Source organism: Ranitomeya variabilis, chromosome 4, assembly GCF_051348905.1.
Source record: "Ranitomeya variabilis isolate aRanVar5 chromosome 4, aRanVar5.hap1, whole genome shotgun sequence".
NCBI lineage: Eukaryota > Metazoa > Chordata > Amphibia > Anura > Dendrobatidae > Ranitomeya > Ranitomeya variabilis.
Window position 1 is genome coordinate 685,295,937 of NC_135235.1, and position 14,975 is coordinate 685,310,911.

At 42.8% G+C, this 14,975-nt stretch overlaps 1 protein-coding gene across 3 annotated transcripts in view; it reads left to right on the forward strand.

Moving 5' to 3' along the window:
• The window catches only part of LOC143767603 (uncharacterized), a 36,480-nt gene extending 22,809 nt beyond the window's left edge, over positions 1–13,671 (forward strand). For 2 of the 3 annotated variants that reach the window (XM_077256030.1, XM_077256029.1), the window contains one exon: positions 11,613–13,671. In XM_077256030.1, the coding sequence (XP_077112145.1) occupies positions 11,613–12,817 (1,205 nt within the window). In that variant the 3' untranslated portion in view covers positions 12,818–13,671. The remainder of the gene's footprint in view (positions 1–11,612) is intronic. The other variant, XM_077256031.1, reaches the window with a different exon arrangement.
• The last annotated feature ends 1,304 nt before the right edge of the window (positions 13,672–14,975 follow it).

Consider the following 14,975-nt stretch of genomic DNA (forward strand, 5'->3'; position numbering starts at 1 on the left):
CCGGCAGCGCTTTGGACGGAGCTGCGTCCAAAGCGCTGCCAATCCGGACTTTGGAAACATACCCTAAGGGAAAGCAGAGGGTAGTGATGCTGTTGTCTTCCTAGAACCCTGATATTTTCTCGGATGAATCTTCCTTCTCTCCCTTCTGAGCTGCTAAATGTTATCATATGGTCCCTACAAGCCCAGGTCCAGTCTTTCTTGCCAAACTTTGCTTTTATGATGGACAACATTAAATGTGCAGTGAGGCCAAGTGTGAGTTTCTGTACAATAACAGCAGAATTTCCCTTTATCCTGACCTTTCAATTTTTGTTAAAACTAACTTCAAGGAGGATTGTGATAAACTACATAAAAAACATTACACCTGTGCCATGATACAGTGGGAGTATTTGAAACCTTGCTGATTTTGTAAGTTTGCCCACTGACAAAGACATGAACAGTCTTTAATTTAAAGGGTAGGTTATTTTTTTCTTTCCCCCATGACGGCACCATGGAGAGAGAGGTGATCCGACCATCAAGGACAGGAAACCTACAGATAAAAAGGCGGTACCTCTCTCCCGCATCAGTTGGTTTCCTGTCCTTGATGGGGAACCTGCAGTCGTCGCAAGAACATACCTCAGATTGTCGTGGAATGCCGGGTCCGGTCAGCTCCTGTATAGAGCAGACAGTCTGTGAAGGTTTCCCTGGGTTCGCGACAGAGGTTAGGTAATTAATTAAAACCCAGGTGAAGGACACGTTTAGAGGGGGAAAAAGTGGAGGAAGACCAGGCATAGGACCCCTGAACCCAAAACTAGTAGTATGGATAGTGAAGAAGGGGATTCAGATACCTCCAGCTCATCATCTTCATCTTCCTCTGGGGGTTGCAGCTGTTTCCCGTTAGAGGAGACAGCCTTATTAAGGCGGTTAGAAACACCGTGGGTTTAGTTGATCCTTGCCCCAAAAAAACAGTTTAGGATATTATGTTTGGGGGTTTAGAACAAAAAAAAAAAAGATGAGATCATTCCCATTTAATGAAAAAAACCAGGCCTTGATTAAAAGAGAATGGAAAAAACCTGTAAGGAAAGCTCTCCTTACCCCAAAGAGAAAATACCCTTTTGAGGACCCAGCATGCTCCTTTTGGGAAAAGGCACCAAAATTAGATGTAGCGATCGCCAAGGCGTCCAAAAAGCTCGCCCTTCCGATTGAGGATATGGGAGTCTTAAAAGATCCCATGGACAAGAAGGCAGATGTATTCTTGAAGGGCTCATGGGAAGCAGCCGGGGAGGCTAAAACCAGCAGTAGCTGCCACTTGTACATCCCGCTCCCTAATGGTCTGGTTGGATCAACTGGAATCTCAGCTCAAAGGGAAAACATCTAGATACATTATATTAGACTCCTTACCAGTAATGAGGGGGGCTGCTGCCTTTCTGGCGAATGCATCGGCAGACTCAGTCAGGCTAGCCGCCAGATCAGCAGCTTTTTTTCTAAAGCGGCCAGGTGAGCCCTCTGGCTTAAATGTTGGCCGGGGGATCTCCAGACTAAATAAAATCTATGCGCTTTCCCCTGCAAGGAAGATTTTTTGTTTTGCTCCACACTGGACAACATCCTGAATAAAGCAGCGGACAAAAAGAAGCGCTCCCCTATCCCCTCTAACCCATCCTATAAGTGGCCCTTTAGGAGTAACAGGTTTATCCAAAGGAAGCCACAAAGAACCCAGGATAGATGGGAAGAGAAAAGGAATAAGAACAAGGGGTTTATGTTCAGCAAGGGCCCCACTGATAATAAAAAACCCTCCCAATGAGGGTTTTCCCCAGGTGGGAGGAAGGTTGTTCCTCTTTTTCTCGACCTGGGAGAAAATGACCAACAGTTCCTGGATACTGGACTTAATAAAATCAGGCCTAAAGCTCAGTTTCTGCACCCCCCCCAACCATCCTTCGTAATAACACCGTGGAGACCCTCAGGGGAGGAACAACTGGCTCTAGAACAAGAGATTATGAGACTGTTGGGGAAGAGAGTTCTTCGGGAGGTCCCTCTCCAAGAAAGAGGAGAAGGATTCTACTCCCCCCTTTTCCTCAGGAGGAAACCGGATGGTTCCTTCAGGACAATTATAAATTTAAAGAAACTGTACAAGTGCCTAAAAGTGCAGCGATTCAAAATGGAGACAATAAAAACGTCACTAAAAATATTGTTCCCACTCTGTTTTATGACTGTGCTAGACATAAAGGACGCATACTATCATGTCCCCATTCACAAGACTATCAAAAATTCCTCAGGGTGGCTGTCCAAATCAGGGGAGTGATAAAACATCAATTTGCAGCTCTTCCATTTGGACTGGCCATAGCGCCTTGAGTATTCATCAAAATCGTGGCAGAGGTAATGGCCCATCTAAGAGAACAAGACACTCTGATCATTCCTTATCTAGACGACTTCCTGATAATTGGCAACTGCCCCCAACATTGCAAAGCCCAGTTAGAAAAAGTCATGGGTTCCTTAACCAACTTAGGGTTGCTTTTGAATTTAGCAAAGTCCAAAATAGAACCAAGCCAGGTACAGGAATATCTGGGCATTATACTAGAATTGATCAATCAGGAGTGTCGTCTACCGTTAGAGAACGTCCAGAGGATGGTGGGGTTGGTATCTCGAGCGAAGGATCTCCCCTTCATAACTTTGCGGGAGACAATGTTCCTCCTGGGGTCCACGACAACTTGCATTCTGGCGGTTCAGTGGGCTCAGGTACACACCAGGGAATTGCAATGGGAGGTTTTGTCAGCAGAAAAGTCTCTAAGTGGAAATTTAGAAGGTCAGTTCAGCATATCTTCAAAAGAAGCACTCTCGCCGGAATGGTGGATGAGGACAGACAATTTGACCCAGGGTGTCCCATAGGTGGTTCCAGTCTCCAAAGTTGTAACAAGGGATGGAAGCCCCAGGGTTGCTTGGCACACCTGAGTGACCAGAGAGCACAGGGGTTGTGGACAGATGATCTCAGAGCAGTATTTTCCAATATGAAAGAACTACTGGCAGTGAAATTTGCACTCTTAGAATTCCTGAACACCCTTCACCCAGTTGATCCCAGTCTCTCATGGAAGTAACAAGATCCATCTTTCAACTGGCCGAGGTGAACCTGGGGTCAGTTACTGCTCTTCACATAAGGCGGGTGGACTATTACAGGGCAGATTTTCTGAGTCAGTCTCGTCTGAGACCGGGAGAGTGGGAATTATGCCAGGCAGTTTTCGATCAGATAAAGAAAGATGGGGGCTGCCAGACATAGATCTGTTCGCAAACAATCTGAACCGGAAGGTGGATACTTTCTGCTCCATATCTCCTATGGGGAACCCTGTCGCGTTGGATGCATTCCTGATTCCATGGAACTACCACCTAGCATACGCCTTTCCCCCAATTGCACTGATTCCGGCAATTCTGAGATAAATACGGGAGGACAGAGCTCGTGCAGTCTTAATAGCCCCCTTCTGGAGAAAGACGATATGGTTTTCATGGATGATGAGGATGTCCATCTCTGACCCTTGGATACTGCTGGACCCTCCAGACCTTCTCTCCCAGGGGCCAGTAGTACACCCACAAGTAGCAAATTTACAAATGACAGCCTAGAATTTGAAAGTGGGCTACTAAGGGATTAGGGGTTTTCACCAAACCTAGTCTCAACCTTACTACAAAGCAGGAAACCGGTAACCACCAAACAGAACGGAGAAACCTGGAAAAAATTCCTCTCAGCGTCAGACTCTAAAGTATATGAAGGGGTTCCACTTAGAGCCATATTAGAGTTCCTGCAGAATGGGTTGGAACAATGTCTGGCTACAAGTACCCTAAAAGTTCAGATCACAGCTTTAGGGGCTCTGTTCAATTATGATTTAGCGGGGAATCGATGGGTTTCCAGATTCATTAAAGTGGCAGAAAGGTCTCCCGGAGTGCTCCGCAGTGGGATTCCTCAGACCTTACCTTTGGGAAAAGGGTTCTGGAAGCGGTAGTCCCCCCTAAATGTACAGTCTCTGCAATGATGGTGCCGTCATGGGAGAGAAAAATGTAGTTACTTACTGATAACAGTATTTCTGAGCCCATGACAGCACCTGTTCATTCCCTCCCTTCACATATGGGTGTGCACACTTAGCTTAAATTACGCTATTACTTAAGAAATAGTCACGCGGTATCTCTGTTAAGCTTTTTAGTAATGCTGAATATTTTTTTCTGTTATTAATCTAACGTTCCTTTCATGCTCTGTAAACAACTGATGCGGGAGAGAGGTACCGCCTTTTTATCTGTAGGTTTCCTGTCCTTGATAGGCGGAACCCCTCTCTCTCCGTGGTGCCATCATGGGCTCGGAGAAATACTGTTATCGGTAAATAACTACATTTTTTAACATTGAGAGATAGAATATCAATACTAAAATCCAGAAACTCATATTGTATAAATTTATATAAATGTATTTGCATTTTGCAGTGAGAAATAAGTATTTGATCCATTGGCAAACAAGACTTGGTAGCAAAACCCATGTTAGCAAACACAGCAGTCAGACATTTTGTTATAGCTCATGATGAGGTTTGCGCACATGTCAGGAGGAATTTTGGTCTACTCTTTGCAAATCATCTCTAAATAATTAAGATTTTGAGGCTGTCGCTTGGCAACTCAGAGCTTCATCTCCCTCCATAAGTTTTCTATGGGACTAAGGTCTGGAAACTTGCTAGGTCACTCCATGACCTTAATGTGCTTCTTTTTGAGCCACTCCTTTGTTGTCTTTGCTGTATGTTTTGGGTCATTGTCTTGCTGGAAGACCCATTTTTCATGTCCTGGTGGAGGGAAGGAGGTTGCCACTCAAGATTTTACGGTATATGGCTCCATCCATTCTCCTATTGTTTCGGTGAAGTAGTCCTGTGCCCTGAGCAGAGAAACACCCCCAAAACATAATGTTTCTTCCTTCATGCTTGACAGTGGGGATGGTGTTCTTTGGGTCGTAGGCAGCATTTCTCTTCCTCCAAACACGGCAAGTTGAGTTCATGCCAAAGAGCTCAATTTGTGCCTCATCTGACCACAGCACCTTCTCCCAATCACTCACAGAATAATCCAAGTGTTCGCTGGCCAAATTCAAACGGGCCTGCACATGTGCCTTCTTGAGCAGGGGGACCTTGCGGGCACTGCAGGATTTTAAACCTTTACGGCATAATGTATTACCAATTGTTTTCTTGGTGACTGCGGTCCCAGCTGCCTTGACATCATTAACAACTTTTCTCCATGTAGTTTAGGCTGATCTCACCTCGTGGGGTATTCTTGATCATAAAGAAGGTAAGAAATTTTGCATTGTGCCCCAGATCGATGTCGATTGACAATCATTTATTATTTCTTCCATTTTGTTAGTATTGCACCAACAGTTGTCTCCTTCTCACCCAGCATCTTACTTATGGTTTTGTAGTCCATTCCAGCTTTGTGCAGGTCTATGATCTTGTTCTGACATCCTTATAAAGCTCTTTGGTCTCGCCCATGTTGTAGAGGTTAGAGTCTCACTGATTGAGTGTGTGGACAGGAGTCTTTTATAAAGCTGACTATGTAAGACAGTTGTCTTTAATGCAGGTAACGAGTTGATTAGGAGCATCTAACTGGTCTATAGGAGGCAGAACTCTTAGGCTACTTTCACATTAGCGTTGTTGGCTGTACGTCGCAATGCGTCATTTAGGAGAAAAAAACGCATCCTGCAAAGTTGTCTGCAGGATGCATTTTTTTCCCCATAGACTAACATTAGCGACGCATTGCGACGTATGGCCACACGTCGCAACCGTCGTGCGACGGTTGCGTCGTGTTTTGGCGGACCGTCGGCACAAAAAACATTACATGTAACTTTTTTGTGCGTCGAGTCCGCCATTTTCGACCGCGCATGCATGGCCGAAACTCCGCCCCCTCCTCCCCGAACCTTACAATGGGGCAGCGGAAGCGTCGTAAGACTGCTTCCGCTGCCCACGTCGGGCATTATTTTCACAATGCGCATAGCGACGGCCCCGTGCCGATGCTAGTGTGAAAGCAGCCTTAATGGTTGGTAGGGGATCAAATACTTATTGCTCACTGCAGAATCCAAATAAATTTATGTAACTTACAGTGTGATTTTCTGGATTTTATTTTTGATATTCTATAAATCAATGTTAACATTAGCCTACCCTTAAAATTATGGACTGTTCATGTCTTTGTCAGTGGGCAAAACATAACTTACAAAATCAGCAAGGGATCAAATACTAGGCTAGTTTGATGTGGACATTCATAGAGTGGGTGGGAGAGTGTCCACTTTATCTCCACGTGCAGAGCTGACAGGACCTGTGTGATGTTATAATCAAGTGGTCGGTTACATGGTGTGAGGGTTAAACAACTGGGCTGTAGAGTCTTGGTTCAGCTAGGCTGGAGAGAGGATGCTCCAGTGGTTTTGTGTCCTGAAGAGTCTGAACCTGTATTGCTCCAGAGTGGGGTGCTAACCACATGCATATGGACTGTGTTGCAGTGTTTTTTTTTTCTGTGTTAGTCGTTAGCTGTTTTTATACCTCCGTATACCGTCACGTGAGTTGAACTGCAACAGTTTTCAATCCTAAAGGATTCAGATTACGGCACAATCTCTCCCGAAATGGGGGGTGCTAATACTTTCTCTATTCTTCTGGTCAGAAATCATAGTGGCTCCAATAGTCCACCATAAATGAGTGCAACTCCGGTTTAGTGTTGACTCTCTCCCTTCATACATACGTTGTTGTTGGAGATGTAACATAGAATGAAAAGTTGTGGTTTTTTATAGGTTCATTCTGTATGATAGTGTAATTGTGGTGGGATCTGCCTGCCTCGCTTATGCATTACCTCTTCCAAATGCCTGACATCTAAATTTACAACACCTCAGCTCTGCACTATTATAAATAGTTCTTTTTAAACGTATATTTTTTCATGAAACACATGTGATAGAAAATATTGGCTCTTACGATAGTTTAGATTGCCAACATCCATAGAGACTCATACTCTAATTAACCAAGAGAGGTTTCACCACTAGCTACTCAAATTTTTCTATATAAAATTATTCAGCTTGATCATTTCAGTAGATGTGCTATTGTCTATAGTCAAAGTTTTGCCCATCACTCTTTAACTTCTTTAACCCCTCTACATCTGGACCTACCCAGAGATCTCTAGGTTGGGCCACACTGCTACTTGCTTTTCTGTAGTGTGAGATGGTAAGGAGAATAGTATAGTAGTCTGGTCACAACCATGAAGTCAGAGAAAATACAATCAGAAGACACGAGTAGTCAGTAAACAGGCCAGGGTCACAACAGGAAACAAATATCCAAGCTAGGAGCTGAACACAGAGGAGTGAACCAGAGGAGAACAAGGCTGTATCTGGCAGTTTCCGGCAATATGTTTTGAGCTTTAGTAGAGTCTGGTGCTTTCCAATTGGCTGAAGTAGAAAGCAGATTACTTCAGCTGGACAGCAAATACACACCAATACTGCCAGACTGGATGGTACTACAGGTCCCAGACACCCTCACATTAGTGGCTGGACAGAGCCGATGCCACTAAGAGCTTCTGGTTCCGACTTCTCCTCCATTACCAGTGCCACCTGCAGAATGAATAAGGCAGCGCCTGGTGACACAAGCTGACGTTGCAAGAGCGAGTTCCAGAAGAGATAGGACACACCATTTGTAGAAGCCTTAATATGACAAAATGTCAGAAAATTAGAGCAGTAGAAACCCCCATAAAATGACTCCATTTTGTAAATTATAACCCTCAGTGAATTAATTTATAGGATTAGTGACTATTTAGACTCCACAGGCATGTCCCGAAAATTAGCACGCAGTGGATGTTGGAGAGTGAAAATTGCAATTATGCCATTTTATTGCCCAGACTGAGCTCCAGGAGATGCACACTGTAAATTAATGGGTTCTTCTTACTACAGCAATGCCAAATGCATGGATGCTAAACGCGCTCTACTGGCACATCCTTTGAAGTTTTCTATTAGACTGTGAACTGTCATTGTCTTGGTGAATAATTCAAATTTTTAAAATTTAGTTAAACGAAAAAAAAGTGATTTGGTACCGTGTTAGCCAGTACAATAAAGATATAGAGTGCACTCAGTGGGAGGACCAAACTAGGAATCTTGTGGGTGTGATACCTTTTAATGGCTAGCAAAATATATGTTACAAAGCAAGCTTTCGAGACTGCTTTCTTTTAACTAAATGGAGGATACCAGAATGTACTGTACATCTAAAGAACTGAAAGATCGTATGAAGAAACAGGCACAACTGGATAGTAACATCTTCTTTTTAACCAGATGCAAGAAGGAGCACTTAATACCCAAAGGACCAAGCTTAAAGAACCCTACACCAAACTGGATGATGACCCAACTCCAAAATATCTGAGGAAGTTGAGTCATCAAATGTCTATGTACAGACTCCATAAACCTTCTGGACTTAATACCTGAGAATACAAGGGTGGGAACTTTCTATATGCTTCCCAAGATTCATAAGCCAGGCAACCCAGGGAGGCCAGTCATCTCAGGGGTGGGAACACTCACTGAAAAAATCTCAGGGTGGGTAGAAAACATCCTTAAGCTACTGGTAAGGAAGACAGCCAGCTGTATACTGGACACTACAGACCTGCTGAATAAGCTACCCACGATAGGTCCTCTCCCCCGACAGCACCATCTTAGCCACCATGGATGTCAAATCCTTATATTCTTACATCCCACACGAAGATGGACTAACCGCCTGCCGAATGTTTCTTGAGGCCAATGGGATCCCTTCCGAGTCTGTAATAACACTTACCAGATTCATCCTCACACACAACTTTTTCTCTTTCAGTGAGGAACTATATCTACAATGCACCGGCACTGCTATGGGAAGTAAAATGGCACCCCAGTACACCAACCTCTTCATGGCTAAACTGGAAAATGACATTATAACATGCTCCATCAAACCATTTGCCTATTTCCGTTAGGTTAGGTTCACATCGCATTAGTGCCATCCATTTAACGTATCCTTTAAACGGATGCGCTATCGCTGATGCCCAAATTCACTTTTTTCTACGATTGCGCTAACGCGTGCGCTAACATGGTAGTATTGTGTTGGCACGCGTTAGTAATAGAGGTATATGGACAGCGAACGCGTCCGTTCGCTGTGCGCTAGACCTAACGTACCTGAAAATGCGGTAGACCGCGTTCGAGGGTGTGTCACAAAGTGATTCATCATCGCTAATGCATGCCGATTTTGACATGCGTTAGGATGTGTTACGATAGATGTCAATAGGTGCATTAACGAATCCATTACATTGCGTTAGTGCCGCTTAGTAACGGATCCGTTAAACGAATGGCACCTAATGCGATGTGAACCTAACCTTACTTCGATGACATCTTAATAATCTGGACTGAATTCGAACAAGAACTTCTAAATTTCCATGACAAATTCAACAAATTTCATCCTACTATAAACTTGACATTGCACCACTCAAAAACAAAAATCAACTTTCTAGACACCACCATAAAAGTCCAAAATGGTTCATTCCAAACATCAGTGTATCGGAAACCAATTGACTGTCCCAAATACCTCAGATGGGACAGCTTCCATCCTAAACACATTTAAAAATCCACTGTCTACAGCCAGGTGCTCAGATACAACCATATCTGTTCCAGTCCTAAGGACAGGGATAAACACCTAACCCAGCTTAAAATGTCATTTTTGAATCAAGGTTACCATCCCACCTCCACTGATAATCAGATCATTAGGGCTACAAGGATCCCTAGAAGTCAAGTACTTCAATAGTGAAAAAAGAGGAAAATCATCATGTACCTCTGGTAGTGACGTACAACCCACAGATTGAAATACTGAGAAAAACAGCTAAGAAACTTAACCATATCCTACACAAGGATGACCGGTTAAAAATATTATTCAAAGACCCCCCTTCCTATGTTACAGACAACCTCCTAATTTAAGAAACATCATGATCCAAAGCTCAATGCCCTCAGATTCACCAGGAGGGACATATCCTTGCAATGGGAGGAGATGCAAAACCTGCATTCATATAGAGACCAACGACAAGATCCAAATCTCCAACACACAGCAGGACTATAAAGGTCCCCGGGACATTCAAATGTTCCTCTTCCAAGTGATGTATTTAATTCTATGCAATATATGTCCTGTGGGTGGCCTCTATGTTGGAGAAACAGGACAGAGACTGAGACCAAGGATGAGGTCTCATTGTCATACAATTACAGACAAAAAAAAACCATTTACCTGTGACCAAACATTTCTGTGGTCCAGGACGCAACATAGACAGTATGAAAGTTGTCCTTTTGAAAGGTAATTTCAAATCACAGAAACATCGTAGGGTCTGGGAAAACAACTTCATTAACATCTTTGGTTCTGTTCACACAGGACTCAATTTGTCAGGAGGTTTTATGGCCCACTTCCAAATCTGAGCAATTTCCTTAAAAATCAATGAAGGCATCACCTGCCCTTTGATCCCACATGCATTTGGGGTCCATTAAACTTTCACACCACTTATCTAATCTTACCTAATTAAGGACTCTCTCTCTTTAAGGCCCCATCACACATAGCGATTTACCAACGATCACGACCAGCGATACGGCCTGGCCGTGATCGTTGGTAAGTCGCTGTGTGGTCGCTGGGGAGCTGTCACACAGACAGCTCTCTCCAGCGACCAACGATCAGGGGAACGACTTCGGCATCGTTGAAACTGTCTTCAACGATGCCGAAGTCCCCCTGCAGCACCCGGGTAACCAGGGTAAACATCGGGTTACTAAGCGCAGGGCCGCGCTTAGTAACCCGATGTTTACCCTGGTTACCAGCGTAAATGTAAAAAAAACCAAACAGTACATACTCACCATGTGATGTCCGTCAGGTCCCTTGCCGTCTGCTTCCTGCTCTGACTGAGTTACCGCCGTACAGTGAGAGCAGAGCGCAGCGGTGACGTCACTGCCGTGCTGTGCTCTCACTTTCCGGCCGGCAGTCAGAGCAGGAAGCAGACGGCAAGGGACCTGACGGACATCAGATGGTGAGTATATAGTGTTTAGTAACCCGATGTTTACCCTGGTTACCAGTGAAGACGTCGCTGGATCGGTGTCACACACACCGATTCAGCGATGTCAGCGGGACCTGAACGACCAAAAAAAGGTCCAGGCCATTCCGACACGACCAGCGATCTCACAGCAGGGGCCTGGTCGCTGGTACGTGTCAAACATAGCAAGATCGCTACTGAGGTCGCTGTTGCGTCACAAAACTTGTGACTCAGCAGCGATCTCGCTAGCGATCTCGCTATGTGAGACGGGGCCTTTAAGCTCAGTGTTTATTTAAATGTCCATGTATCACACCTTGCCTGTGCTCTATATACTGTATATAATTGGGTTTCTTCAAATATTTTGTTATACCAGCCTGATGAAGGGACGTAAGCAGTCTTGAAAGCTTGCTTTGTAACATCATTCACTATATTTTGTTAGCCATTAAAAGGTATCACACCCACAAGATTCCTATTTTGGTTCTCCCACTGAGAGCACTCTATAATTTTTTTTTCATAAACTATCAATAAAAATGGCGAGTTAAGTAGAAATATTAAAAAAATATTAAATGGGAGGATATTATAATAATTTGTTCTATTCTTAGCAGATTTCTTAGCAGATGCCTGTACCAGGAGATCAGAGGGACAGCTGACATCTTCAGTTTTTAAATCGGATGATCTTGAGATCCCACATGATACAATTGAATTGAATGCCATTACTCCAGATATACCATCATCCCTTCACAGCAAAGATCTGTCACCTGGTCCTTTGAAACAGGTCGATCCCTCTGATTTATTACCGACTACTAAAGAAAATCATAGTCGCAAAATAAGTATTAAAATACGAACTGCTCCTAAAGCAAAGAAGCCATTATCACGTTCAGAATATGGAAATGATTTTCCCCTCGAAAAGTCTTTTCTTAAACATCAAAAAATTCCCACAGCAGAGAATAGATTTTCTTGTTCCAAGTGTGGGAAATGTTTTAACCAGAAAGGTCATCTTCATATACACCAGAGAACTCATACAGGGGAGAAGCCTTTTTCATGTTCAGAATGTGGGAGATGTTTTAACCAGAAATCAAGTCTTGTTAGACACCAGAGAACTCACACAGGGGAAAAGACATTTTTATGTCAAGAATGTGGGAAGTGGTTTACAGTGAAATCAAGTCTTTTGAACCATCAGAGAACTCACACAGGGGAGAAGCCTTTTTCCTGTTCAGAATGTGGGAAATGTTTTAACCGTAAATCAGGTTTGGTTAAGCACCAGAGAACCCACACAGGGGAGAAGCCTTTTTCCTGTTCAGAATGTGGGAAATGTTTTAACGGTAAATCAGGTTTGGTTAAGCACCATAGAACTCACACAGGGGAGAAGCCTTTTTTCTGTTCAGAATGTGGAAAATGTTTTATCCAGAAATCAGATGTGGTTAAGCACCAGAGAACCCACACGGGGGAGAAGCCTTTTTCCTGTTCAGAATGTGGGAAATGTTTTAATCTTAAATCAGATTTGGTTAACCACCAGAGAACTCACACAGGGGAGAAGCCTTTTTTCTGTTCAGAATGTGGAAAATATTTTAATCTTAAATCAGATTTGGTTAAGCACCAGAGAATTCACACAGGGGTGAAGCCTTTTTCCTGTTCAGAATGTGGGAAATGTTTTTATCTTAAATCAAATTTGGTTAAGCACCAGAGAACTCACACAGGGGAGAAGCCATTTTCCTGTTCAGAATGTGGGAAATGTTTTACACAGAAATCAGGTTTGGTTAAGCACCAAAGAATTCACACTGGGGAGAAGCCTTTTTCATGCTCTTAATGTGGAAAATGTTTTAAACAAAAATTTATTTTCTTAAAGAGGGTAGTGAATTACCATGGCAGCCCCTTGTCATTCCTAATGTTTGACTTCGATAAAAGAAAAAAAAATCTTACTCTTCTTCTGTGCTGATGACATTCCAGTGATCTCACCACTCGCGTTCCCGGGGCTCATATGAGGTTGTTACATGACATGAGCCCTGCGCCCAATCAATGTTGGCTTTACTGTTCCCGCTTCGGACATATTGAACATCAACAGGAAGCCAGGGCTGTGGCTTCTCTCTGACTTCCACTTATTTTTCAATTTGTCCAAAGGTGAAAACAGTGATGCCAGCACTAATTAGATGCCGGGCTCGTGACATAAAAACCTTACATAAGCCCCCCAAAGTGCTGGAACCGTGACAGCATGGGAGGTTTATATAAGTGTTTTTTATTTTAACAGGACCAAACATGAGGAATGAGAAGAGGTTGTCAAAGTAGTGGACAACCCCCTTTAAACGTCAAAAATCCCACACCGATTAGAGAAGCCATTATCATACCAAGAGTGCAAAAAATGAATTACTGGAAAATCGTATTTTGTTGACCATCAAAAATAACTCAGACTATGTTATTGATAAATTGTACAAAAACATATAACAGACAGACGTATAATTAAATGAGAAAGGGAAATTATTTCAGAACTTACCGTATTTCTTGGATTATAAGACACTTTTTATAATTAGAACATTTTTATTAAGAAAATTATACAATAAAGTTTTTACAAAGAGACATCAGTAGAACAAAGATATTTTCAATGTTGCATGGTATCATATTATTTTTATACATAAAATACAATAAAGTTGTCGTCTTCCTCCAAGGATTCAATATTGTTGATTCAAACAAACTAACACAACCTCCACCCCACCCGATAACACTCCAGAGAGAACTGTATTTATACTATATAAATTTTTTATGATGTGTATACATTAGAATATCTGCCATTCAGCTATAATAATTAGTTTGCATGTGTAATGACCATATATTTAGAATTTAACCTGGAATGATCATACCACAAGTGTTCCTGAAGCCAGGAATTGCCATATGTTATCTCTCAGGAGTACTCCAGATGGTAGGCCTGGAACATTCCACCAGGGTCCCCGGATGTTGTCAAATTTCTCGATTGCTTTTCTCTTTCTAAATACCCATTTTTCCAACCAAATAATATTGTTTAGCTTTTGTATTAACTCATGAACAGTCGGTGGTTAGGCGTCTGGCCACTGTTGTGCAATAAGTTTGTGAGAAATACCTACAGCCATCGAGGATAGATTTGAGATCTATCGATTCTCCCAAATATCCCAATATGCATATTTTGGGGTCTGCATGGATTCGCACATCAAATACCCTTTTTATGATAGATATTGTGCTTTTCCAGTAGGAGCCCAATCTCCTGCACTCCCAGAACATGTGTAACAAATGTGCATTTCCAGTTCCACATCTTGGACAATCCGTATTTGGACATACCCCAATTCTAAAAATAAAATCTCTGTGTTCTATATAATGTATGAATAAGGTATATCTGCGAGAGACTAGTAAATCATTTTTCTGTATATCCGGTGCCGCAGCGCTAAACTGAGTCAGATATACATACCTAAGTTGTAGGTATCGAAAGAAGAAATGGAGGCAATCCAAACTCTTGTAGTTTGTTAAAGCTTTTAAGTGTTCAATTTTCTACCAACTGATCTAAAGTATGAATTCCCCCTCTCTGAAACCATTCAACTTGTCAAACTCCACCAGTCGCTGATTTTGCAATAATGGGGTAACATTAGAGTATTCCCTTATCCCCAACAGTCTCTTCCCTCCCTGTCCCACACCTTGTACATAATTGCTAAGGTCTGTCTCTCTATCTGTACTTAGTGCTCATATCCAGTATGAATATGGGCAGCACCCATTTTTTGTCTTGAAGGACTAGACTACCATTCTTGTCCATACTCTCTCTTCTTCCCCACCCATGAAAATGTTGCATCTGCGAAGCTATCAAATATAATCATGGATCTGCGATCGACAAACCTCCCTCAGTTTTGTCCCTTTGAAGTGATGTCCGTTTTATCCTTGCATTTTGCTTGCTCCATATCAGTTCTCTGAACAATGACTGCACCTTTTGAAAAATGGTAGGAGGGATCCAA